At 39.7% G+C, this 27,784-nt stretch overlaps 1 protein-coding gene across 2 annotated transcripts in view; it reads left to right on the forward strand.

Moving 5' to 3' along the window:
- Positions 1-27,784, forward strand: part of LOC114660870 (uncharacterized) — a 40,027-nt gene that overhangs the window by 7,434 nt on the left and 4,809 nt on the right. For both annotated transcript variants that reach the window (XM_028813841.2, XM_051934028.1), the window contains exons 4-9: positions 8,284-8,339; positions 14,615-15,137; positions 18,286-18,339; positions 18,539-18,617; positions 21,979-22,087; positions 25,747-25,895. In XM_028813841.2, the coding sequence (XP_028669674.1) occupies positions 8,284-8,339; positions 14,615-15,137; positions 18,286-18,339; positions 18,539-18,617; positions 21,979-22,087; positions 25,747-25,895 (970 nt within the window). The remainder of the gene's footprint in view (positions 1-8,283; positions 8,340-14,614; positions 15,138-18,285; positions 18,340-18,538; positions 18,618-21,978; positions 22,088-25,746; positions 25,896-27,784) is intronic.

Genomic DNA, 27,784 nt, shown 5'->3' on the forward strand with positions numbered 1-27,784 from the left:
GGATAATAGCACTTACTGTTAATATGGAGCATTGTCTGTGGTTGTACTGTTAATAATGCATCACTGTAATGTGATTCACATATGCTATATGGTTTGGACGTGTGAGGATGCCGTACGTTTAATACGGAGAGTTCGTTTATTCTTATTACGTGGACCACACTGTGTAGTGTGGACGTTTAGTTCAGAAGCGCGTTGTAGGCGCATGCGCCTTTCGTAGTTTCTTGCGCCTTCCGTACTATCTTTGTGGACCTTTGTGGACCCCGTAGTGTCTTACGTTTGACTCTGGGGTGCAGTGCAGAATCCTCTTTTCTGTGTGGCTGTGTCGTTAGTCGTTAGCTATGGGCGTGTTGTTGCTTCATGTCCTATTTATGTTAGTTGAGCTCTTTCGTTTTTGAGCCGTAACTCCTTCATTCGCGATGGATCACACGTCGCTTGCGGTTTATGAGACGCAGGCTGTAGGTGCCTGCGCACTATGTCTCCTGGGTCCGTCGCCGTGTACCTGCGTCCATGCCTTCCGGTTTACCGAGACCTGCGTCTGTGCCTTCCGGTTTACCATTCTCGGTTAGTAATATGGATGGCTTACTTTTATTTCAGGGATTGGACTCAAATCTTGGCTCAATCACTGACTGTGTGTATTTTGCATGTTCTCCTTGTGCCTTTATGAGGTTCTTCTCCATATATTCTGGTTTTCTTATTCTTTTTATTGTTTTATATTAACCCCCCCTACCCCCCCTTTACTACAACAACAACAACAACAACAACATTTATTTATATAGCACATTTTCATACAAAAAGTAGCTCAAAGCGCTTTACATAATGAAGAGAAGAAAAATAAAAGACAAAATAAGAAATTAAAATAAGACAACATTAGTTAACATAGAAAGGAGTAAGGCCCGATGGCCTGGGTGGACAGAAAAAACAAAAAAAAACTCCAGAAGGCTGGAGAAAAAAATAAAATCTGTAGGGGTTCCAGGCCACGCGACCGCCCAGTCCCCTCTGGGCATTCTACCTAACATAAATGAAATACTGTAGTCCTCTTTGTAGTTCGGGTTTTTCACGGAGTCACTTGATGCCGATGGTCATACAGACTTCTGGCTTTTAATCCATCCATCATTGTTGGAACATCATGGTGCTTTGGGTAGATGGTGGTGGCGCACGCCACCACCAACAGGACACCGGAAAAGGAAACAGAAGAGAGAGTAGGGGTTAGTACAAATTTTGAATGAATAGTTATTATAATGAATTGGATATACAGAGTATCAGGAATAAATTACAGTGAAGTTATGAGAAGGCCATGTTAAAATAATGTGTTTTCAGTAGTTTTTTAAAGTGCTCCACTGTATTAGCCTGGCGAATTCCTACTGGCAGGCTATTCCAGATTTTAGGTGCATAACAGCAGAAGGCCGCCTCACCACTTCTTTTAAGTTTTGCTCTTGGAATTCTAAGGAGACACTCAGTTGAGGATCTGAGGTTACGATTTGGAATATAAGGTGTCAGACATTCCGATATATAAGCCGGGGCGTGATTATTTAAAGCTTTATAAACCATAAGCAGAATTTTAAAGTCAATTCTGAATGACACAGGTAACCAGTAGTGACATCAAAACTGGAGAAATGTGTTCGGATTTTCTTTTCCTGGTAAGGATTCTAGCAGCTGCATTCTGCACTAGTTGCAAACGATTGATGTCTTTTTTGGGTAGACCTGAGAGGAGTGCGTTACAGTAATCTAGCCGACTGAAAACAAACGCATGAACTAATTTCTCTGCATCTTTCGATGATATAAGAGGTCTAACTTTTGCTATGTTTCTTAGGTGAAAAAATGCTGTCCTAGTGATCTGATTAATATGCGATTTAAAATTCAGATTACAATCAACGGTTACCCCAAAGCTTTTTACCTCCGATTTGACTTTTAATCCTAATGCATCCAGTTTATTTCTAATAGCCTCATTGTATCCATTATTGCCAATCACTAAGATTTCGGTTTTTTCTTTATTTAATTTGAGAAAGTTACTATTCATCCATTCTTTATAAAGGCTTTCTGCTGTATGATGTATTGGCAGCCTTCTAGGGTTTGTTCAGAAATAGCTACCTGAACAATAAACAGTACTTTCCTGTTTCAATAATTCAAACAATGTATGTGGCACCATCGTTTGTTTTAATTGGTCATTAATCAGAGAACAGGGTTTGAGAGAATTGTGAGGTTGGAAAATGTCTTATTAGAAGTATAGTAAATACTACCATATAAAATGTTATCTGTATTTCCCATAAAGCAAGCAAATAGAGTAGCAATCAGGAAGCATATTAAGTGTGGACTCAGTTGTCTGGTTATGGAGTAATGGCTCATTTGCTTCTTCTAGGTGAATGACAGTTACTACCTTTTCTAAGCTTTAGATTTATCTAATTACTTGTTTTTAGTAATAAAAACATTTTTCTGTAGAGGTACCTTTTTATTTGTTTATCCATTTTTCTAACCCATTTATCCACTGTAAGTCACTGGGAACTAGTGCATATTCTGGCTACTTTAGGTTCAAGGCAGGAGACAACATTAAGTAGGGCATTAGACTGCGCTTAGTTCCACTAACTTCTACTGGGCCAATTTAGACCATCCAATTAATCTTGCATACACATCTTTGGAATGGGAGGAAAACTGGTATACCAGAAGAAAAGCTTGGGAAGACTGCAAATTTGACACACTATACTGGGATGTGAACCTGGGCTACCCTAGAGAACCCAAGTAACCTTCATTATAGTAAAAAAATGTTATAGTATAGATCGGGTTCACCCTTAGTGCTTATTGGCATTCTTCTTCTTTCTGCTGTTCCCGTTAGGAGTTGCCAAAGCGGATCATCTTCTTCTACATTTTTCTGTCCTCTGCATCTTTTTCTGTTACACCCATCACCTGCATGTCCTCTCTCGCCACATCCGTAAACCTTCTCTGAGGCCTTCCTCTTTTCCTCTTACCTGGCAGCTCTATCCTTAACATCCTTCTCCCAATATACTCGGCATCTCTCCTCTGTACATGACCAAACCAATGAAATCTCACCTCTCTGACTTTGTCTCCCAACCATCCAACTTGACCTGACCCTCTAATGTACTCATTTCTAATCCTACCATCCTCATCACACCCAGTGCAAATCTTAGCATCTTTACTTCTGCTACCTCCAACTCTGTCTCCTGCTTTCTGGTCAGTGCCACCGGCTCCAACCCATATAACATAGCTGGTCTCACTACCGTCCTGGAGACCTTCCCTTTCACTCTTGCTGATATCCGTCTGTCACAAATTACTCCTAACACACTTCTCCATCCACTCCACCCTGCCTGCACTCTCTTTTTCACCTCTCTTCCACACTCCCAGGGTCTCCTCAACCTGCTCCCTACTATCGCTACAGATCACAATCTCATCAGCAAAAATTAACTTATTGGCATTCTAATGGGGTCTAATTTTGGCCCTATCATTTAGTAATCCATGGAGGAGTGAATACATATGTAACTTAACCTGTTTAAATGGGGGGGTTGTTTAGCTGAACTAGTTTCCATTGTTGTTATCTGCAGATGCAGTTCTATTACTGCCTTTTAACATACAGTAGTTTGATGTGTAGACTTTTTAAAATATCATACTGTGGGAATGTATTTGAACCTCCGATTCAGCAGCACTTCATGAGATCAATGTTATGTGGAAAGGGGACGCTTAAGGGAAGAAACCATATAGGAGCTAGATTGAAAAAGTAGTCATGTGTAGACCAGACTCTTATAAATCCTATAACGAAAATAGGACTATCAGCATAATAATAATGAATGCTTTGGTATATCCTTTAGTGAGCGCTGATGCTTTTATGCCTTCTCAATAGTTCATATAAAACTGATCATTTTGCAAGTAGGAAGTCTTTAAAACTCATATGAATCCTGCTAGTTGGATTCCTTTTTCCAGGTAAACCAAAAAGACCAAAATAAAGTGAATAGTTGCACTGTGAGATCCCACTACCTCTAAGACCTTGTACCTGTCTGCTAGTGTACTAACCCACCCTAAATTTAGTCAGCAATGGAGTGCGGGTACTGAATACAAGAGTCACTGTATCTTTATGATATAGTCCATTTTCTGCATCACACTTGCACATTACAATTTCATATAGCATTGTGGCCTTGGTGTTGGGCATATTTTAAAGCTGTTAGCAGCTCTGAGTACCTTTTTGTTGTGAGGTAAAAATATGACAAGCAGCATCTGTATGCTACATGGGTCATCTAAAAAGAGATAAAACCTTGGAGCTATGTATGCTTTGTGCAAAATGTTAATTCAATTCTGTTTAAAGTTCTAAGCAGGGTAGCTGTCTAGGGTTTTGGAAGAAGTCTTTTGTCAAAAGGCAATTTATAGGTTTAGATTTCATTTCTACATCTAACAGCTTCCCTGTCCTCCCTTTGTGTGGAATATATGTGTCACTTTCCAGTCTGGTTCATTTCCTCATTCTGACTTTCACTAGGGGGCTCCGCCCCCTGCTCGCTTCGCTCGCCAACCCCTGGTGTTGGGAATGACAAAGAGCGTGATGTATGAATGAGATATAGAATAGTGTGACGGTGTAGATGATGCAAATAGAAAGCAAACAATAAAGTGTGTGGCACAGTGTAAAGGTTTATTTGAAAATTTCTTTGTACACGCCGTTTAAGTGTAAAAGGTAATTCCAGGTCAGAACTTGTAAGGTCAATGAAGATGGTTATTGTTGTGATCAGAGTCAAGTTTGTCAGAGCTTAGAAAGAGTTGTGTCTCTCCAGGAAGTAATGGAATGACTTGGGTATTTATGTTTTCCACATTAATATTTTTTGGACATAATATAGTGCGTTGTGTTAAAAGGGGCATTTGGTCTAATGAGATTGCTGTTCCAAATCTCTCTGTAACTAAGTCGTCGCCGATAAAGGCTTGAGGAATTGTAATAATATGTGGCTGAAGTCCATCTGTATTGGTGAGTGTACCATCTCTCAGTTGTAATAAGCAATTGTTATGATCTGGTTCCGGACATCGTATCTTTTTTACTAACTGTATCTTTTGAAAGCAATGCCAATTGTCTGCGTATTTTAAGGTGCACTGAACAATAGCTGAGCGCATGGCATCTGGAAGAATAGCTAATCACTGTCTAAAATCTCCTCCTCATAAAAGTACCTTTCCTCCAAAGCGAATATTATTATTCATAAACGTTTGTAGAAGTTTATGAATGGTGTTGAGTAAGTGACTTCATGCCATTGTACATTCATCAATAATTAACATTTTTTCAAGACGGATGTCACGTGCAGTGCCACCGTTAATGTTCATAGTGGATACCGATTTGTAGGATCTAATGTAGTTGATAAAGATTTCACTTTCAGGTACATCGTTAGTTAGAAGCTCCTGTAGATATTCAGTATATGAATGTAAAGAAGGCAGTATAATTTGACCCTTTTGACAACAACGTGTAAATGTATTACTTGTATTGCCAGTTGTTTCTTCAGGGAAGTGAACTGAATGACAGTGATTGCAAATGACATTCATTAATCCGAATGAATTTTCCCGGTGTATGTTTTGCTTGTGCTGTTTGAGAGGCGCGTTGTTGCATGTGTAGTATTTGGGACGTGTTGTTTTGGAGCTGTAATCGATTTGCCTGTGCTGTGTGAGAAGCCCGTTGTAGCCTTCCTTGCCGTTAACGTATGTCTGAGACGGGAGGTGTTTCGTTTTGAATCCGTGCCTGTTGCGATGCAGCACTTTGATTGCTAGATTGCGTCATGTGGATCTAGGATGTAGATTTGTGCATATTTGCGTTGTTGATTTGTTTCAGGGTGCACTGTTCCAATGCGATGCAGTATTTGTGCACATATGCGAAAGCAGTATGGGCCATTGCCTTTTGGTGGCCTGATATTTACTCCGGTAGATGCAAAAGCAAATGAACTATTGTAGGATCTAATGCAGTTCATAAAGTTTTTACTTTTAGGTACATCGTTAGTTAGAAGCTTTAGTTGAGCTTTGCGTTTTTGGAGTCGAGACATTTTTTCTTTTAGAAATATGGATAAGTAATAAGGAGTATTGCACTTACTGTTAATATGGAGCCTTTTCTGCGGTTGAACGGTTAATAGTGCCTTATTGTAATGAGATCCACCTATGCTGCATAGCCGTCTATTTTGTTGTTTCTTTCGTGTTTGTGTGTTTGTTCCTGTTATCCTTTCCTTTTCGTTTTGTACCCGTGACCGTGTATTCATGACTTGTTTCTTTCTCAGCATGCGAAATATGGATAAGTAATAAGGAGGATTGCACTCACTGTTAATATGTTTCCTTTTCTGCAGTTGAACGGTTAATAGTGCTTTATTGTAAGGAGATCCACCTATGCTGACACCTATGCTGTCTAGTGTGAAGGTGTTGACGTTCACTTTAGAATATGTGGCTTAGGGTGTCACTTCTTATGGATGTGTGTGTGTGGGGGGGGGGGGGGGTGAGGATTGTTGTTGCGCGAGCATCTTCTTTCTTTTTGTGTTCCTGTGTCTTGTTGAATCCCCCTCTTTGTGTGTGTCCCGTCCCTTGCTTGTAGGGTCTGTGGGGTGGTTTTGTGTTCTTTTTTTTTTTTGTGTTCCATGGGCTTGTTGAATCCCCCTCTTGGTGTGTGCCCCGTCCGATGCCTGTGGGGGGTGGGGGGGATGGGGTGCCTTGCTGTTGTGCGCGAGCCTCTTTTTTTTTTTTTTTTTTTTTTGGGTCTAGTTTCGTGTGCAATGTGTTTCGTGCTTTGCCTGCGTTTGACTACTTTTTTATGTGCCTTTTCCTTTTTTCGGTGCTCGTTGCGCTTCATTACTTTGACTCCTTTTTTCTCTTTTTTCTGTGCTCACTCCTTTTTTCTGTGGTCTTGTCCGCCTCTCGCGGCCCCTCATCCACCTCTCGCGGCCTCTTTTGTCCCCCTCTCGCGGCTCCTCATCCGCCTCTCGCGGACTCTTTTTGCGCCTGCGCAGTACGTCTTTTTGCGGCTACGACCCATGGCCGGATGTCCCTGCATCCATCCGGTTTAGCATTCTCGGTTAGTAATATGGATTGGCTAATAAAGTTTCAGTCTTGCTGGTGTAGTTAACAGGTTTGTGCTTGAATTTAATATTTTCTTAATCTATACAGTAACATCTCATGGCATTACCCACAGGTAAATGACATAGGGGAAATAGTGCAAGTTTAAGATTAGCTAGGAGGGAACTGAAATTTAAGAATTGATTGAATTAGTTGATACATTTTGAAAGTAAATGTTTCAGCCCTCTTGGTGGTGAGGGTGCAAAATTTCTGTTAATTGTCTGGATTGTGCTAGACAGAGCCTAATTCTTTCCCATCTCTGGAAATGATGTGGAGGTTCAGCCTCAGCTTATTTTTGAGCTTAAACCTGAAAGCATGAGGAATGTTGTAAAAGCCTGAATTGATACTGAAGTAGTCTAGCAACTTTTTTTTTCCCCTCCGGTAATTTGGTATTCCAATAATTATGCCCTTCTTATTTTTCAATAAGGGTGGCACGGTGGCGCAGTGGTAGCGCAGCTGCCTTGCAGTTAGGAGACCTGGGTTCGCTTCCCGGGTCCTGCCTGCGTGGAATTTGCATGTTCTCCCTGTGTCTGCGTGGGTTTCCTCCGGGCGCTCCGGTTTCCTCCCACAGTCCAAAGACATGCAGGTTAGGTGGATTGGCGATTCTAAATTGGCCCTAGTGTGTGCTTGGTGTGTGGGTGTGTTTGTGTGTGTGTGTCCTGCGGTGGGTTGGCACACTGCCCGGGATTGTTTCCTGCCTTGTGCCCTGTGTTGGCTGGGATTGGCTCCAGCAGACCCCCATGACCCTGTGTTCGGATTCAGCGGGTTGGAAAATGGATGGATGGATGGATGGATGGAGTGTACAAAGAGTTTCCTTTAATTTTTTTTTTTTTTTTCAAAATAAATTGTAAAAATATGCTGTGTATCAGAAATTTAGTGTAGGGTGTCTTGAAAGTCTCTATGCCCCTGTACTGCATTCATCAGATTTGATAATATTTGCATGGATTTATCAAAAGCCGCTCATAAACTTGTTTTCTGACTCGCTTGTGATTTAGAGTAAGTTGCTTAACTTTTGTTCCGCTGTTTCACAAAAGTGTTATGTTGTAAGATGAACTGTACTGAACTGGAGGAGTATATCATTACTTCTTAATAGGTTATTAAGAACCTATTGGGATCCTGGTGATGTGGCAGTGCACACAAAGGGCTGTCTGAAATAGCTTGCTCTTCAGTGTTTACTAACTACAAGATTATCCGTAATATTGTATGTTTTTATTCATGATATAGGCCTGCAGATTTCCAAAGTTCCCAGAAGGAGGAGCCTCATCTTGTCATTCAAAAAGGTAATGGGAATGCTGTTGATGTTAAAAAATTAGTAAATAAATCAGCTATAACTAGATATCAAATACATTTTTCTGATACTTTTAATTGATCATATGATTGATTAGTTTGGAGTGATGGCATTCCACTGCTACCTAATGTTTTAGGAGGTCTGAAATCAATTCCTAGATTAGTCATTGTCTGTGTTGAGTTTGCATGTTTTCTAAGTGCCTGTCTACAGTAGGTTTTCTTGGGGACACCGCTATCTTCCTGTGAGATGTGCTGGTTAGGTTGATGATTTACCCAAGTAACCCCACAGTGTAGGAAAGCTGTTTTAGGCAACTTCATTAATATATTTATTTTTATATATTAATATATTTCTAGTTTTCTTAATTTACACTGGCTATGCAATTGCTTTGTAACTGACAAAAATATTTTACTATCATTTACAAGCTTGCAGGTAACTATTTAAAGTAAACTTAAAATTCACACAAGTTTTTTTGATGTGTTTTTAAATTTTGTATAAATGAGTTTAATAGGAAGTGATCCCTGTGGCAGCCGCCTTTACCCAGAAAATACATTAAGGAAAATAATTTAACTAAAAATCACTTTTATTAAATAAAAATATTCTAGAAAGGGGTACTAAAGGAGTACACAAAATACAAATAAACGGGACAAAAACCAAGCAGTAGTGCATCTTGAGGCTTGCCAAAGCAGTTCTGAAAGCTTCTGTCTGACTAACCCACTTCTCTACCATCATGGCACACATAAGAACTACTTTTCTTTCTTTCATTCCCATAATACTCTGCTTTTGAATTGAAGATGATCCTCTTCCCCTCACTCACTGCTGAAGAGCACAATAAGATCTGCCTCTTCCTCACACTCATTGGTCAAGAGCACAATAGTCATCAATTCAAAAGCACAGTATTACAGGAATGTGTTTCATGTTCATGATGTACGCTGATTTTCTCAGAAGACAATTGACATGTGGATTGTGTAACACAAGAATTTTTCTCTCCCATGAACATCGGTCACTTGGGTTCTGTTATCACTTTTTTTTTTTTTTCTTTCTCTCATTCTGCATGAAAACATGAGGTTAAATTTTTTTTGCAAAGAGCAAGTGTGGAAAAGGGTTAATTGCATTGAAAATAGTAATCAATAATCATGCCTGTTTAATCCAAATCGGCCTTTCAGGGATCACAGACTTTCCAAGAGAGGCTGATAGTCCATCATGGTATGTTTCCTAGTATACACTCCATCCATCCATCCATCCATTGTCTCCCGCTTATCCAAGGTCGGGTCGCAGGGGCAGCAGCTTGAGCAGAGATGCCCAGACTTCCCTCTCCCCGGCCACTTCTTCTAGCTCTTCCGGGAGAATCCCAAGGCGTTCCCAGGCCAGTCGAGAGACATAGTCCCTCCAGCGTGTCCTGGGTCTTCCCCGGGGCCTCCTCCCGGTTAGACGTGCCCAGAACACCTCACCAGGGAGGCGTCCAGGAGGCATCCTGATCAGATGCCCGAGCCACCTCATCTGACTCCTCTCGATGCGGAGGAGCAGCGGCTCTACTCTGAGCCCCTCCCGGATGACTGAGCTTTTCACCCTATCTTTAAGGGAAAGCCCAGACACCCTGCGGAGGAAACTCATTTCAGCCACTTGTATTCGCGATCTCGTTCTTTCGGTCACTACCCATAGCTCATGACCATAGGTGAGGGTAGGAACATAGATCGACTGGTAAATTGAGAGCTTTGCCTTGCGGCTCAGCTCCTTTTTCACCACGACAGACCGATGCAGCGCCCGCATTACTGCGGATGCCGCACCGATCCGCCTGTCGATCTCACGCTCCATTCTTCCCTCACTCGTGAACAAGACCCCGAGATACTTGAACTCCTCCACTTGGGGCAGGATCTTGCTACCAACCCTGAGAGGGCACTCCACCCTTTTCTGGCTGAGGACCATGGTCTTGGATTTGGAGGTGCTGATTCTCATCCCAGCCGCTTCACACTCGGCTGCGAACCGATCCAGAGAGAGCTGAAGATCACGACCTGATGAAGCAAACAGGACAACATCATTTGCAAAAAGCAGTGACCCAATCCTGAGCCCACCAAACCGGACCCCCTCAACGCCCTGGCTGCGCCTAGAAATTCTGTCCATAAAAGTTATGAACAGAATCGGTGACAAAGGGCAGCCCTGGCGGAGTCCAACTCTCACTGGAAACGGGTTCGACTTACTGCCGGCAATGCGGACCAAGCTCTGGCACCGATCGTACAGGGACTGAACAGCCCTTATCAGGGGGGCCGGTACCCCATACTCTCGGAGTACCCCCCACAGGATTCCCCGAAGGGACACGGTCGAATGCCTTTTCCAAGTCCACAAAACACATGTAGACTGGTTGGGCAAACTCCCATGCACCCTCCAGGACCCTGCTAAGGGTATAGAGCTGGTCCATTGTTCCGCGACCAGGATGAAAACCACACTGTTCCTCCTGAATCCGAGGCTCGACTATCCGACGGACCCTCCTCTCCAGGACCCCTGAATAGACTTTTCCAGGGAGGCTGAGGAGTATGATCCCTCTGTAGTTGGAACACACCCTCCGATCCCCCTTCTTAAAGAGGGGGACCACCACCCTGGTCTGCCAATCCAGAGGCACTGTCCCTGATGTCCATGCGATGTTGCAGAGGCGTGTCAGCCAAGACAGTCCTACAACATCCAGAGCCTTGAGGAACTCCGGGCGTATCTCATCCACCCCTGGGGCCCTGCCACCAAGGAGTTTTTTGACCACCTCGGTGACCTCAGTCCCAGAGATGGGGGAGCCCACCTCTGAGTCCCCAGGCTCTGCTTCCTCATTGGAAGTCATGTTAATGGGATTGAGGAGGTCTTCAAAGTATTCCCCCCACCGACCCACAACGTCCCGAGTCGAGGTCAGCAGCGCACCATCCCCACCATATACAGTGTTGACACTGCACTGCTTCCCCTTCCTGAGACGCCGGATGGTGGACCAGAATCTCCTCGAAGCCGTCCGAAAGTCGTTCTCCATGGCCTCCCCAAACTCCTCCCACACCCGAGTTTTTGCCTCAGCAACCACCAAAGCCGCATTCCGCTTGGCCTGCCGGTACCTATCAGCTGCCTCCGGGGTCCCACAGGACAAAAGGGTCCTGTAGGACTCCTTCTTCAGCTTGACGGCATCCTTCACCGCCGGTGTCCACCAATGGGTTCGGGGATTGCCGCCACGACAGGCACCGACCACCTTACGGCCACAGCTCCAGTCAGCTGCATCAACAATAGAGGCATGGAACATGGCCCATTCGGACTCAATGTCCCCCACCTCCCTCGGGATGTGGTCGAAGTTCTGCCGGAGGTGGGAGTTGAAGCTACTTCTGACAGGGGGCTCTGCCAGACGTTCCCAGCAGACCCTCACAACACGTTTGGGCCTACCACGCCTGACCGGCATTCTCCCCCACCATCGAAGCCAACTCACCACCAGGTGGTGATCAGTTGACAGCTCCGCCCCTCTCTTCACCTGAGTGTCCAAGACATGTGGCCGCAAGTCCGACGACACGACCACAAAGTCGATCATCGAACTGAGGCCTAGGTTGTCCTGGTGCCAAGTGCACATATGAACACCCCTATGCTTGAACATGGTGTTCGTTATGGACAATCTGTGACGAGCCCAGAAGTCCAATAACAAAACACCGCTCGGGTTCAGATCAGGGGGGGCCATTCCTCCCAATCATGCCCTTCCAGGTCTCACTGTCATTGCCCACGTGAGCATTGAAGTCTCCCAGCAGAACGAGGGAGTCCCCAGAAGGTATGCCCTCTAGCACCCCCTCCAGGGACTCCAAAAAGGGTGGGTACTCTGAACTGCTGTTCGGTGCATACGCACAAACAACAGTTAGGACCCGTCCCCCCACCCGAAGGTGAAAGGAGGCTACCCTCTCGTCCACTGGGGTAAACCCCAATGTACAGGCTCCAAGTTGGGGGGCAATAAGTATACCCACACCTGCTCGGCGCCTCTCACCGGGGGCAACTCCAGAGTGGTACAGAGTCCAGCCCCTCTCAAGGAGATTGGTTCCGGAGTCCAAGCTGTGCGTCGAGGTGAGTCCGACTATATCTAGCCGGAACCTCTCAACTTCGCGCACTAGCTCAGGCTCCTTCCCCTTCAGAGAGGTGACATTCCACGTCCCAAGAGCCAGTTTCTGTAGCCGAGGATCGGACCGCCAAGGTCCCCGCCTTCGGCCACCACCCAACTCACACTGCACCCGACCTCCTTGGCCCCTCCCATAGGTGGTGAGCCCATGGGAAGGGGGACCCACGTTGCCTCTTCGGGCTGTGCCCGGCCGAGCCCCATGGGTGCAGGCCCGGCCACCAGGCGCTCGCCATCGAGCCCCACCTCCAGGCCTGGCTCCAGAGTGGGGCCCCGGTGACCCGCGTCCGGGCAAGGGAAAACGCCGTCCAAAATTGTTTTTCTTCATAGGAGGTTTGTTTAACCGCTCTTTGTCTCATCCTTCACCTAGGACCAGTTTGCCTTGGGTAGCCCTACCAGGGGCATAAAGCCCCGGACAACAGAGCTCCTAGGATCATTGGGACACGCAAACCCCTCCACCACGATAAGGTGACGGTTAAAGGAGGGGTAGTATACACTCATAGTCTTTCATGTGCTCTCTGTGTTTGTGTTCTTCCCTGCATACTATGCTCTTTCTCAATGATCCCAAAGACGTACATGCTAGAATGTTAACTCTAAATTAGTCTGGTTTGAAAGACTAGTATACACTCATAGTCTTTCAAACCAGACTAATTTAGAGTTAACATTCTAGCATGTACGTCTTTGGGATCATTGAGAAAGAGCATAGTATGCAGGGAAGAACACAAACACAGAGAGCACATGTATACTCCACATGGGTCATAAATGTCAAGGAACCCAGCACCAGGGCAGCAGTCCTAACTGTTTTGCCACTCCTCCAGTGATGTAAATTAATATCAACAAAAAGAACGATATTTTACTTTCAGTGTCTTTCAGGTGCTTTCTTTGGCTTTATATATGTAGATTGTCTACACCCTTTTCAGTCAGGGTGTTAAAGGAATTTAAATCAGTGTTTGACATGCCAGAGTGGAAAACAGTAATTTCATGGAAATTCTGAAACATAAGTACGTGGGGAAAAGGCAAATTACAGAGAGTTCAGTACTATTCAGAGCTTTAATGGTAGATAGTAAGTAAAGTATGAAGGTTTAATGGCTTTGTTAGCAATGGCTTATCAGATGGAATACAAAATGAGCAAGCTTGTTGCAAGCCAGGGAACAACTGACTGAGGCATCTTAATTGATATGGAAGTTCAGTCGGGCATTGTGATGAACTCTGTGGAAGGAGAGCCATATTATAAATTCTTCATCTCTTGCCAGATGCAACTCCTCCCCCTGTAGTCATTTGTAAGGAGCTGTAAGGAGCTGATGCACATTAATGTTGTACATTTGATAAGCCACAAAACTCAAAGGCACATCTTGTTTGGGCAGTGTTTAAACTCTGGAAAAACTGGGGCAGCTACAGACAGAATGTGCTTAACTCTAAAGAATGGAGAGTGCATGTTAAAAGAAATCAAGGCAGATTTAATAAAAGGATTAACTTTGTGAATGTAAGGCATAGCACCTGTTAATAACCATTACCCTTTTTTTGTAAGAATAATATGTTTTCTGAAACAGATTAAGTTAATTGAAGAGAGATAACAGATAATGATTTTTCATTAGCCTGTAAATGTGAACTAGAAGATCTCAAACAAACTACCAACTGGAGTGTAATCTCTTGGTTTGAGAATAATTGACTGGGATTCTGAACTAGTGAAGCTAATTGAAGGAGTGCAGTGTGACTGCATTTTTGGTTCATTCCTTTGATTATACGTTGAGGCTCCTTTATGGTCAAAATACAACTTTCAGTTAAACTGGGATATGGGTGGAAAATTGAACATTTTCTAAAAAAAAACGTGATTTTTTTTTTCAATATAATTGCTTGACTATTTCAGAATATGTGAAAGTTCTAGTTAGTATTATGGAGTTGAAATCACCAAATAAACAAGCTCAGAAGGATAGATAGATAAGTCATGCCCATTAATAGTAACAGGATTTTATTTATTTATTTATTTATTTTGGAAAGGTTATTGAATCTTGTCTCGATATTATTGATGCTGACCATTGGAACTTATGTTGATATCCATGACTGAAGGTGAAAGAAGTATGTAAAGGCAGAGCAGTTTATTCTCTTTTGCACCTTTTTGTGTTTTTCAAAGTACAGTGTACTGTTTGTTTTATCTATAGAATCCACTCTGCTCTCTGAAGAACAAAAAGATCTGGAGGTACTAGAGAAAATATTGGAAAAAGCCAACCGGATTCGAAGCGCAGTAGCCCATTTGGAGCCATCAGTATATGCAAAGTTTAATTCAGAGGAGGGCAACTGTGACAAGGGAAGTAACCAACAAGTTTCTTCAAATCCAAAAAGTCGTACAGATATTACTTTGGGTGGCAAGAAGATATCGTCCTCAACAGTTGCACAGAAATGCCTTGCACGGGACTCTAAGAGTGTGAGACCTGCTTCAAGCAGACATCTTTCAAGCTGTAAGGATAAAAAACTCCTGAGGGATCCCCCATCTGCATTGCAGAAGGGTGTAAAGCCTGCTCCAAGTCATAAGACTCCAAGGCTTACTACTAAATTATCTATTGAGGCAAATGTCATAAACAAACAACAGCAGAATTTCCGTAAGAATGAGTGCCATCCAGAGGACAGAAAGACCGGCATACAGAGTGGACAAGAAAGGCAGGTCATCCCTCTGCATGATGACTGGTAAGACTGTGCTACATTGTTTAAAATTATTATTGGATTGCCAGGGGCCTGTACATTTTTGTAAGTCTCTAGATAGGCTTTGAAGGTAATTTAAGTATTCTATCAACTCTGAAAACAATGCAGTTATTATATTCAAATATCTGGCTGATGCATTCATCCAAAATTCCTCACAAAGCACAAATTAACGTATCACTTGTTTGCATTGCCCCAATATAGATTCTGTGTAAAAATGATTTTATAATTAAAGGTACTGGACACATTTAAAATTTGGCTGCTCTTATTAAAATATAAGAGGTGTTGAAAATGTGAGTCTTCTCTAAGTAGTTGGTAGACATGTCATAGAATTTCAAGTAAACTAATCAGATTATAAAGGCTACTAATTTCCTTAATCCGTTTTCTGATGGCTAGGAGCAGGTTTTTGCCCTAGAAGCATACAATGGGAAATATTTCTCTCACTATTACATTAAAGAGCTTTCATTGGGCTAATTTAAAGAAACCATTCAACCTGATGCATTTGTTCCCACAATCTAAAAACTAAACTCCTGACAAATAAATGAATGAGAGAGTCTTCAATTCAAAAGCACAACCCCATGGGAAGGTGCTTCCTGTTTTTGGACTGGTTTCATTTTCCAGAGGCATTTATTTAATAATATTTTAGCAAAAAAATACTTGCTTTTTGGACATCGTCAACAGACCACTGTATATCTTGACATATGTACAGTATTATGAAATGGGGAATAATGTGTGAGATTTCAGCCTGTCCCCCCCAAACCCCCCCCCCCCCCCAATCCCTGTGCTACATTGACATTTTTGTACTGTTTGCTATTGTTAAGTGTTGGTCACTATTGATTCCTATTCTATCACAAGCATTGAAATATCTGTTCTCTAAGAAAACATTAGATTAAATTTAGTTTCTCCACCTTCAGTACAATCTATGTGGAGTAGGTAACATATAAAAAATATCATTTTTTGGTTATGTATTCCTTTATTGCAGGGAGAACTTGCAAATCTGTACACAGGCTGGGAAGTAAACCAAAGGTCCTGTGATTTTTGTAAATGATGCCTGCTGTGCACCATGCATCTGGTACTCTTTCTGTTTATGAAGTGAATGCAATAACTGGTTGAGTATCACCCTGTGTGCACTGGACAATTCTGAAAAGACAAAGGCACAAATCTTTTGGGCAGTTCTTATACTGTAGAAGTTGAGAGTTCCTATGAAACGAGTCCCTAAGGACAGTAGGTGTTTGTTTAAAAAGATATATATAAAAAAATTATCAGTTTGATAAGCCAAGAAATTGTTTCATTTTTATAAGATACAGTCATTTTCACCTTTGTCTAATGATAAAGGCTTTTTTCCTGAAAGAATGTTATTGATTTAAGGTCTGTGCAAATTTTTTTTTTCTTTCTTCAAAAGATAAGATTTAGACTCGATCATATATAAGCAGTCTGCTGAAGGTCAGGCCTTTGGTTTGTGATTGACAGAATGGGTTCATGAATCGTGATCCAGTGAAGTTAACTAGGGAAGCATTTCATGAGACTTCTTTTTTTTTTTTCCACATTATTTTTTTGCCCAAATATTTCATTGTTATTTCTGTTCAGGTTACAACTAATTGCTGAATTAGCTTTGGAAGAAAATGTCAACTTTTGATCAAAATGTACTAAAATTAACTATATTAACTATCATATTTAATGAATGTCTACAGTGGAAACTGCTCCAGAAGCTACTGTGACTTTAGCAGTGTGTTTAGTAAATGTAAAATGGCCACACAACAAGCTTCTAAATGACCACTTAATTTACTATTGGGTGTATGCAATCCATTTTTCAGAATATCATTTTTATATTTTTGACATAAACTGAAAATTACATTCTGGAAAATGTATAAGATGAATTTGCAAAACCTTTTTAACGTTGCCATTTGGGGCAGGTGGCTTGCCTTATATTTTTTAAAATTAAACGTTTTTTCCTTAAGCCATCAGCCGGTTTCAGCATTTCTTTTAAACCTTACTAAACAGCTATTTTATATAGTATTGCAAGAAATTACCCATTTGTGTAAGGGACACTATAAAGTTTTACTTTTAGAGAACTTCTCAATTTTGTACTTGAAGGTGATGTCAGTAATCTTTACAGCTACTGTATGTAACTGTCACAAAAAAGCATCAAGAATATTTTAAATACCTTTATGAAATAGCTAATACTCCTGATATGTGTCAAACTTCCATAAATAATACCTTGTATCATTAAATTGTTTGTGGTTTTTTTTTTTTTTTTTTTGCATAGTTTAAATTAAAATGTTGTGGCTTCTTTTTGACAATAAAGGGAGCATATATGTATTGCAAAATATTGCTTTTCCAGTGAGAGCAAACTTCTTGCTAATGGCTGGTTACATGTTTCCTCGGTGATCTTACTAAGGTACAGTATCTTGTAATTGATATTGACTACTATATGGAGGCTTTCGTAGGTCTGAGACAGTAAATCTTCTTGTGTAAAATAAGTTGTGGTTTATTGGCTTTGGTGATTATTACAAAATATTTATTAAGATATGTACACAAGCATTTTAACTTAATAGTCCTAATGAAATCAATCAGATCCACCATTGTAATGGTCTTTTGAGACTGAAAATGTTTTACATGAATTGGTTCTCCACTCTGCGGTGGGTTGGCACCCTGCCCAGGATTGTTTCCTGCCTTGTGCCCTGTGTTGGGTGGGATTGGCTCCAGCAGACCCCCGTGACCCTGTGTTCGGATTCAGCGGGTTGGACAATGGATGGATGGATGGTTCTCCACTGTCTATGTAAAGCATTTTGAGTAGTTTAGAAAAGCACTCTGTAAATGTAATTATTTCTCAAGAAGATATTTCTGTTAACTCGTCTGGTAAATCATCCATTGTGGATCACAGTAGACGGGTAGTATTTCAGCATCCTTGTAATTTTACCTGCATAAAAAATTACGAAGTGAGGAAATATGGAATAGTTTTTTTTATAGATTATTTACAGCACATATATAAATTGTGTTGGAAAGTTTCTCTCTAATTCACAGTTGCTACATTTAGAACCTGCCCTAGTAGCTTACATGATAAGAAGAGGAAGCTGATTTATTAGTAAAGTCTAAGTGAGTGACTAATGCCAGCTTGTCTTTTCTCTTGTTTCAGGAAATCCCTACGACTTCCACTGGCCTGGACCAAACGTCATCAGAAACATTCAAGGTGCAGTAACAAGCCCAGGACTGGCTTGCTTATAGTTAACACTGCTCCTGAGGCTAAAAATCAATGTATCCTGTATGAAAGAATATCTTCTGGTACATGAATAAACAGAGAATTTGATTACAAATTAATGTGCATTATATCTGTGTATGCTAGAGTCTCTGCTATGTTTAATTGCTTAGGACTATACCTTTTACTTCAGGCTTTCGGAAAAGGTGTCCTCTTTTCTGAGTAGACCAGTTCCAGAGAGAACCCAGTTTATTCTGAAAATGCAAGAAATGGTAAGCCTCTGTTCTTTGTTTTTTACATTTTCTGCTATCTTCTTTTTAAAGTCATAGGTGTGTACTTAGAATATAGTGCTTTTCTTTAGTCAGTCAAAGTGTGGATTTTTAAAATCAAATAGATTTTTAGAGTCTGTGTGACTGTATTCAATGAAATATAGTTGACCTATCAATACATTGTAACTTACAGTAGGTCAGTTTAATTTTAACTATGCAGATAGTAGAGAATTACTTTTAGTATATTTAGTGTTCTTCTAAGGCCATATGTAGAATATAAATACAGTTTATTAGTAAAATACCTGTCAAGAATTGAGAACCCAAAACAAAATGCAATAAAGAGTAAAGACAAAGGTGCTCACAGCAATCCTCAGGTACAGTACATCAGTAACACTTGTTTGATTTAAAAAAAAAAAAAAAAAATCCTTCAGTAACAAACACCTCCTATAAGCAACATATTTTCAAATGTTAAATTATTGGTAACACATAGATGCAACAAATTATTTCCATAGCTTGCGTTCCACTCCATGTAGCAGACCATTCTCCCTGCCTGGGCCAGCCATCCTGATTTTTCAAAACATCCTGCCAACATAAGTGTCATGAGTGCAAGCTGCCTGTTGCTTTAGGGCACTATTTACCATTGTGTTTTGCAATCCTTTCTTATAGGAGCTAATAAGTAGCTTGCTTAAGCTACTGGATTTCTACAAGTGTCTGTTGTTCTCAAATACTGAACGTGAACACCAGACTGGTTGGCAGTCACTGATTTCCTTCTATATGTCATTAGATGCTTTAAGATACAAACATTTTGGTAATATGTTCTATATGGTTTGCTATTATCAGGTTCACTTTCAGTCTAATTTAGTGTACATTCATTTTGTTACAACCCATACCACACTTTCCTTATACTAACTACTTATGCCCAAAAACTAGACAGTGCAGTTGGCCCAGGAACAATATAGAACCATATCTGAGGTATTCCTGCCTGAATGGGTTAGATATTGCTTGGCATTTTTAGATGAAAATACACTTAGCCTGTTTGTAGGGCAGTCCAGATAATGACCCAGGTTCAAGGAGCTTTATCACTTTGAAACAATTGTGTGTTTTTTTTTTTTTTTTTTCTTTTTGTCTAACTTCCTTCCACACAGATCAGTATTAAGCCCCACAGCCATGCTTTATTCAATGTGTTTTATAAAGCACAAAAGATTGTCCAGTGCCAACATTCTTCAGTGTTGACGCCCACAAACAAACATCGATCAAGCCTGACTATATGGATTATTCAGTAGTATTTATAGCTTTTAAAATGTTTTGTTCAAAGAAACATTGGCTGCCTACTTCATATTTTTGAAAGTGTACATCTCTTGGTTTCAGTTTTTATGATATAAAGGCAGATTTTTGGGACTCCTTAAGTAAGGCTGATATGATGTTTAATGTGTTGAAGACTGACTCTTTAGTAAGAGAAATTTAAGTAAGTTTATATTTTGATTATCAAAATTGATACTCTGTGGTAAATCAAACATTTAGGGAAAAATTTAAGAAGAATGACAATTTCCAAGGGATGATGTATTTTAGTTTGTTGTCAAGAGCAGAGTAGTAACTGACAATTTCTCAAAAGGAAGCACCCCAGTAGAAAAAAAATTACTAGTCTAATTTTTATCCCAATCCCAGCAAAGCTATGATAGCAAAGTTCACTATTCCTACACAGCTTAGAACCCTCGGTACCCAGCAGCACTAGTATAAAAAATTTAACTATGATTAAGATAAATTGACAGACAAACCTTTTCGTAGAACTTTTTTTTTCTACTTTTTTCTACATCACCATTAAAACAAAAGAGCCATTGCAGTAGGTATGTTAGTAAAGTTGTGTATGTTTCATACCTGAATTTCATCACAATCTCTCTGCTTCCACTTGGCACTTCTATGCCTAATTGGGTAAAGGGGACACCCTTGAGCTTTTCAGAACAAAACTAACATGACTGTGAATGCATGCAAGCTACTTTCTTAAAATACATGGGAACTTTTACAGGAAAGCAGGTGTAAATTCATTTTAATGTTCTCTCATTTTTTACCCTCCTCTTTGCTGTCTCATACTGTTAAGGCAACAAATGACACTTCCCAAAGCATGCTGATTCTAGAGTCATCGATCACAGAGGTGTCTGCTGTTAACTCAGGACATGATATATGGACCAAAAATTAGTGGAGTTTATTTTGTAAAAACTACTGTATACTGCTTCTTCCCGAATTTATTGTTCTGGTGTGATTACTACTGAATACTGAACTGACTGACTGTTGCAAGCAACACTCATTGCTGGCAGCAGCCAAGTTGATTTGAAGCAAATTTTTTTTATCTGTGCTGATGTTCAACTCGGTCTAAGGCTGCACTTGCTTAATGCATTTGCTCACAAAGTGCTTGTTCTACATATATACATGCATTGAGGCATGACGCAAGCTGCAATGTGAATAATCCACACCAGGCAATAGTAGGCTAGAATGTAGAGTGTTTGTAATACCAGACATACTTACTTACCAACCCAGTAAAACTTGTGCTTAAAGAAATTTAATTTTCTTTTTAGTTATTTTTGCCTCATGGGCAACATTTCAATTTGGCTCAGTAGCAATTCTAGAGACTAGAGCATGTATATGCAGTTATCTGACTGATAATGATGTGCCGGACATACTTGCCTGCCTGCCTACCTACCTACCTACCTACCTACCTACCTACCTACCTACCTACCTACCTACCTACCTACCTACCTACCCAGATAAAGAAATAGATTCAATATCAAACTGTTCTCATTTCCCTGTTTATTTTTTCTAATAGTTTACTTTTTTCGCTTGAACTCCATAACCAAAACAGCCTGCTGTAGTAACCAAGAAAAATAAAAAAAACGAAACTCTTTATTGATTTGTTTCCAATTTAAATTATTAATGTTGAACTCTTAAGCCCATTAGTTTTGTAGTCTTTTTTTTGAAAGCAGTCTTTTTTTCTTTTTCGGATATGTCTAACTCTTCTGTTAACACTTTGTAAATAAAGTTATTGCTTTTTGTATTTGTTTAATTTCTCATAAATGAAAAAACTCTGGTATAGTGTATGGCAGTATCCCCACCTATGTAGATGGTGACTGAGCTTAGATTTAAACACCAGATTCTGAAGCTGTGAGGTAGCAGTGCTAACCAGTGTGTCACTGTACTGACTAAGGTTTAACAGAAATTAACACATCATTGATCGTCTCTAAAGTTATCTTTTTAGTAAAATGTAAAAGGAGTCCTTTAGCTGCACGTTTAGAATTTTAACTTAAGCTTTAGGAGCCACAGCAGCATACTGAATTGCTGCTTGTTCCAATGTGACTTTTTTTCCATTTTACAGTTCCCCACTAATTTGCCATCATACTGTCCTATGCCCTTGAAGAGAGATTCTGTTGTGTCCACAGATCAAATGCATTGTCCAGAATCTAGGCTGAAACCCGAGTGCAGAGGTATGTTTAAAAGGATTTTTGGCTGTTTTGATAGGTGTATGAACTGCAGTAACATTAACATGCACCTCGAACTTTAAAGGCTAGCATGACAATGAATGAATGATTGAATGAGGAGAACATTGGGCCCAAGTAGTCTTCTCTCATATAGGATAAACATGAGGTGGGCAGTCATTAAAGACTGACATAAAGTGGAGAATAGGGTAATCTGAGGGTAGCAAATGTGAACTTAGTCCTATTTAGATCTTATCAAATTCAGTACCGATACAAGATCTATTGTATAACAATATCCATTTCTTGTTTCGTATAGTGCCATTTACCACATGCATTATTACAATGCATTTCACTGACAAATATGAATAAAATATAGTACAGTGAGCAGATTGAATAATCAAAACAGATGTGAAGTGTTTGCACACCATAGGAAATCTAGGAAAGGAATTTTTATGTTGAGAATGTGACCTTTTTTAAATGGAAGAATTATGTTGTGTCAGATTGAGCTATACATATTGCAATTTAAAAGATGGTAGAGGTTGTTTTTCAGAGTGTATTCCCTGATGAGAAAATAACTATAGAAAATAGGAATGGAAATTTTTAGCGTTTGTGTTTTATAATTCATAAGAGTCTCAACAGCACACTATAATAAAGTCCTTAAGTATGAGCCACAAACATAAAAAAAAAAATGGTGGATAGTGATAAGGCTGATGACAAAGATCAATTTTGACTTTAACACTGTAAAGAAAAATGATTCCAAAAAGGTATAAATGGGCCATTTTATGTAGCCTTACAATAGTGAATAGAATAGTTTTACATGTGAAATATAATCTGTATTTCTCCAGCTGTATCACTAAACTTGTGAGTTTATGGTTTGCAGTTTCTCATAAAGTACCAAGGATCCACTCTTCCTACACAATTTAGAATATAATGACCCACCATTTCCTTATATTTTATCATTACTTGATCATTGGCACTGTCTGCATACAGCCACACTCGCTCAAATCTTAACTGTTAATCACAGTTAAGTGCTAGTTTTTACCCCCTGGAGAAAGCCCAAAAGGATTTCGTAATCCTACATAGACTTTGCCAGACTAGGAGTTAAAAGGTGGTCTCTGGAGTTGTAAGGTTGTAGTGTTTAAATACTCCACCTCTGTGCGGCAACATATGAAAGATAAGGTTTAGCATCTTTCAGTCTAATGCCCATTTGACTGTAGCTGAGTATTACATGGTCTAGAGCCTGTCCTATTCAGGTAGCATTTAGCACAAGGCATAAATCACAGGACCACCTTTCAAACTACACATTGGCTGTACCTGAGCAGGGATTCAAGCCAAGCACCCAGCATTGTTGCCTAACGTATTTCAACCTGAGTGTCACCATACTGCCCTGGTTTATTAAAGGAGTTTTGAATGAAGATAGAAGCCAGACTCCTATTGCAATCTCATATGAAGAGGATCTTGGAGCAGTGTTGGTTTAGTCTTGCCTTTCATCTTGGTATTTTGTGCAGGCCTTAATACAATGAAGATTAGTGGGGTTTGTAACTCTGAAAAGATAAAGGTAGTTAGTTTGCTCAGACATCTTGTTGTGGCATCAGGACACCATAGGAAGGCCATTCAAGAATGTAAACGTGTTCAAAAACAAATACCATGCCTGATTTAAATCTTTTGTAAAAAATAATCTGCCAACAGGGTAGAAGTACTTAAGTCCCATAACTATATTAAAAAAAAAAAAAAAAAAGAGCCAAACTGAGTTTTCTCTTGAAAACCAAAGGGATTCAAAATGATCAAAAGGATGATGTTAAGGGAAGTGCTGGGCTCTGAACCTTTTAGAATTTAAAGCCAGGGTCCAAAGCTACCACAGGATAGAATTCCCCCTTTAACCTTCTTAACATTGTATTTTATTAGAAGAAAATGTAAAAAGCATTGCATTTTTATTTATTTATTTATTTTGCATGAAAATCTACATTTTTATTAAATCTCAAAAGTATAATAATGATACAAATAGTAATGATGAATAAAAATAATAATATGAAATGAACAATAATAACAGTAATAATACTACTAATGATGCCAAACCAGTACATAATCTCAAAATTAGTCCTTTGTGTGGTAAATCTTAAAGCACAGTGAAAGACACTATCCAACATCACAGTCGAGACAATAACAGTGTGTTTCTTTTCAGATTTTCTTTCCAGATTTATCAGTTCTTGAACTGTACAGGCACGAGTTGGATTCTGTTTTTTTCTGTTGGAGGTATATAATCAATAAAATGTCTACCAATGAGACGATCTGGAATGATCCGAGATGTGCTGGGTTGACCACGATGGATGTGGGGCATTGATTTGTTCTACAGGCTAGAATGTAAAGTTTGCATAACATTGTTTTGCCAGCTTTCTGTTTGGAATGCATTCGTCTTATACAAATACCCTGTTCCACCAGATGAAGAAATATGTTTTTGTAGTTTTTCTTTTGTTGCCTCCTCATAACAGGACAGAAAGTCAATTCTTGATCTGTACGATCTATGCCGCCCATCATGCTATTGTAGTCAGCCACAGAACAAGACTTCATAACCTGCTTGTTTCTTTTTGCCTGTACAGTGACTGTAGCTGAATTATGTCCAGTGCTAAGAAGACAAACATCTTTCTTGTCTTTCCATTTCTTTGCAAGCTCTTTACTCTTTCGCCAAGCTACTCGCACACCTTGCTGTCATTTAGCTCTGCCAAAGTCTTCAAGCATGGCACGACGGTTGGGATGCACTGTTCCATGTGTGTTTCTTTTTTTGCAGCAGGATGTCAAATAGCTCTTGCAAAGTTAAAAATTATCCATGGTAACACAGTAACCTTGATTCGGAAGAGCATTTCTCAAAGTCGGCACCGATGTTGTAGCTACGCCGTACTGATTGTATTTCGAATCAAACATCGTCCCTTTCTCTGTGTACAGAACCAAATTCCAAATGTATTCCATTTTAGATTCACAAAGCTTGTAAAACTTAATGCCAGATGTTGCTCTTTTTGACGCGATGGGCTGTATCCATGACAGTCTGCCCTTATAAGCCATAAGACTTAATCGATGCTGACATCATGGTCTGGAATGTAAACACTCAGAAATGTTGCTACAATGGCCTGGCATATCTCATATTAGTGAAAACCTACACGCAAATTTAATTTCTCCAAAGAATGGTTGCACTGACAGCATTTTTACAACCCGAGTGATTCTCGATTCTTACGCTTACGCATCTATACAATTGCCCGAATGTCACTCGGGACTAACGCTTTAAGCACAGTTTTTGCAGCCTGAGTAATGCTTGGGTCTAATGCTAAGGAGGTTAAGGAAAGTCTTGCATTAAAGTTCTGTTCCTGCATAATGAAGGGAAGGTCTACTGATCATGCATACATGTTCAGACTCTGGGGTAAGGAAAAAGGCAATATACTTTTTCTTCTATATCATGCAGTTTTGATGGTTAAGTATCATATGTATTGTTTCTCTTTCTTAACTCAACAATCCAAATCCATTTTATTACTATTGAATGTCATTCGTTCATTAGTTGCTAAATGCAATTTACTTACAGACTTCATGTAAGATTTTCTGTTGCATTATGCTTTCAGTTTTTTATTTGTTACTTCTCAGGCATAACTATTTTTATATCTGCCTTTTTTTTTTAAATCCAGTGACAGAAATGCACGATTTTAATGGTGCTGCAAGACTCCCTGGGAAGATGGCAGCTGTCTTGCATTACTCAAGCTTAAAAGAACTTAAGGAAATGGAGACACTGAAACTTCGAGTGGCTATGCTTCAGCAACAGATCAATATTCAGATGGTAGCTATTAATTTCATTATTCTAATCCAGGGATGGGCAATTATTGTTTATTTGGTGATCACAATGACTGCAGGCTTCTGGTCCAAGCAATTTTTTAAAATTCGAAACAGTTCTTTTGTTTATGAAATATGGCATTCTGATTTTTACACTGATTTTTTCTTCCAATTCATTTTATTTTTATGGGAAAAATCAAAAATTTCCTTTTTTACATTCTTTTCTTTTTTTTGTGAATGACTGTGGTCTCTCTTACTGTCTGTAATTTATGGTTAATTGCCTTCTTTATTGGTTTCCCTTTTATTAAATTAGAACTTAATTTTCTTGCTTGTTACTTCACTTTCATTCATATACTTGTCAACAACTTTAAGATACCCCTGTGCTCTAAAAGTAATACCTGTAGGTATATTTGTGAATTTCCAAAAGAGAATCATTATTGTTCACTTTTGAGACGGCAAACTTGAAGATGGATCGAACTGTCTGATTTGAAGCAGTAGTTCAGTTAGCAAAAAGATTAACATGAAAAAAAGGAATTGATTGGAACAAAAGTATACAGAGACTGTGGCCCTCCAAGACCAAGCCTGTAATCCCTTTTCTAATCAGTAATGTCATCTGGAAAAGAGCTAGTAAGGCTACCTTGATTGTTGAGTAAGGAAAATGATTATTAGAGATTCTTTGCGTACCTTCAGCTGTATCTGTGTGTTTTTTGTCATTTCTTTCCATGATTCTTATAAAAATATTATCTTGTGGCATAATTAGAAGAGTAACCAAATACATTGGGGCTAAATATCCTTAACCACTTAGTCTTTTTTTTTTTTATTTTTGCATTTTTTCCTGCATTAAATGATAATAATCTCATCCATGATCCTTTTGAACTTTGTATAAAAATTTATGGACATGCTACATGATACCCAGATTGTGTAATCCAGTTTAAGAAAGCATGCATTTTTCAAAAATAATGAAAAAGACAGTAGTCCTATGCCTGCCTGTCTGTTTGTTGCTATTCTTGTTTAACTGCACAACTGTTTGGAGGCTAAATAAAAGTCCAGCAAATTAAGCAGGGTGTTTTTTTTTTTCTTTCTTTGCTTTCAAATTAATTTTAATTTCAGACCTTAGAATTAAGAAATATCATTAGTAAAAGTGCTAATTAGGAAGTAAATTTGTATGACACTTAAAAATTGGACATGTTAGAAGATGTGTTATTACAGTATTTTTGAAAGCATTAAATTACAGAGTTGGGAGAATAAAGCTGAAATGATTTAAGTCAGGTCACATTTAATGCACTTAGAATGTTTTGGATCAGTGTTCTCAATTTAATCTAACATAAAGGTGATCTGCTTGCCTCACAGGAAATTGGTTTTAAGGGCATCTGCTAATAAATAGCATACTAGGTCCAACACCTGTCAACGATGGGTAATAGAATAAATGTAAAAATATTTGATACTTGTCATATATTGCCTTATGTGTACTGTCAGCGTTCGCCCTACGTCTTTCTTTATTTTAGTGTGTCTCAAACTGTTGGCCAGTGCTTCCTATCTTGATCGTGTTGCCATAAAGCCTGCTTCCAGATTCTGTCATTTCGAGGCATGTTGTTCATCTCCTGCTTTTTGACTTCCACCGTTAGTAGATGGTACCCGAAGACCTGCTGTTTAAACTTCATTCATGTTCTTATAAATACTTCATGTGTTGGAAGGCGACTCTGTGTTCCTCCTACATTTTTACTCCCTATCCTTGTGTGTGTCATCCTGCTTTGCCTGGTGCTTACAGTCCCAAATTTGACTAAGCAACAAAAGCAGAAATCACCAATCAGATCAAAGCTAAACTGACCAAGCAGATTGCTCAGAGGGAATGAACAAACACACACCCCCACATAGAATGTAATGGTGATTTATTCT

Source organism: Erpetoichthys calabaricus, chromosome 11, assembly GCF_900747795.2.
Source record: "Erpetoichthys calabaricus chromosome 11, fErpCal1.3, whole genome shotgun sequence".
Lineage (NCBI taxonomy): Eukaryota > Metazoa > Chordata > Cladistia > Polypteriformes > Polypteridae > Erpetoichthys > Erpetoichthys calabaricus.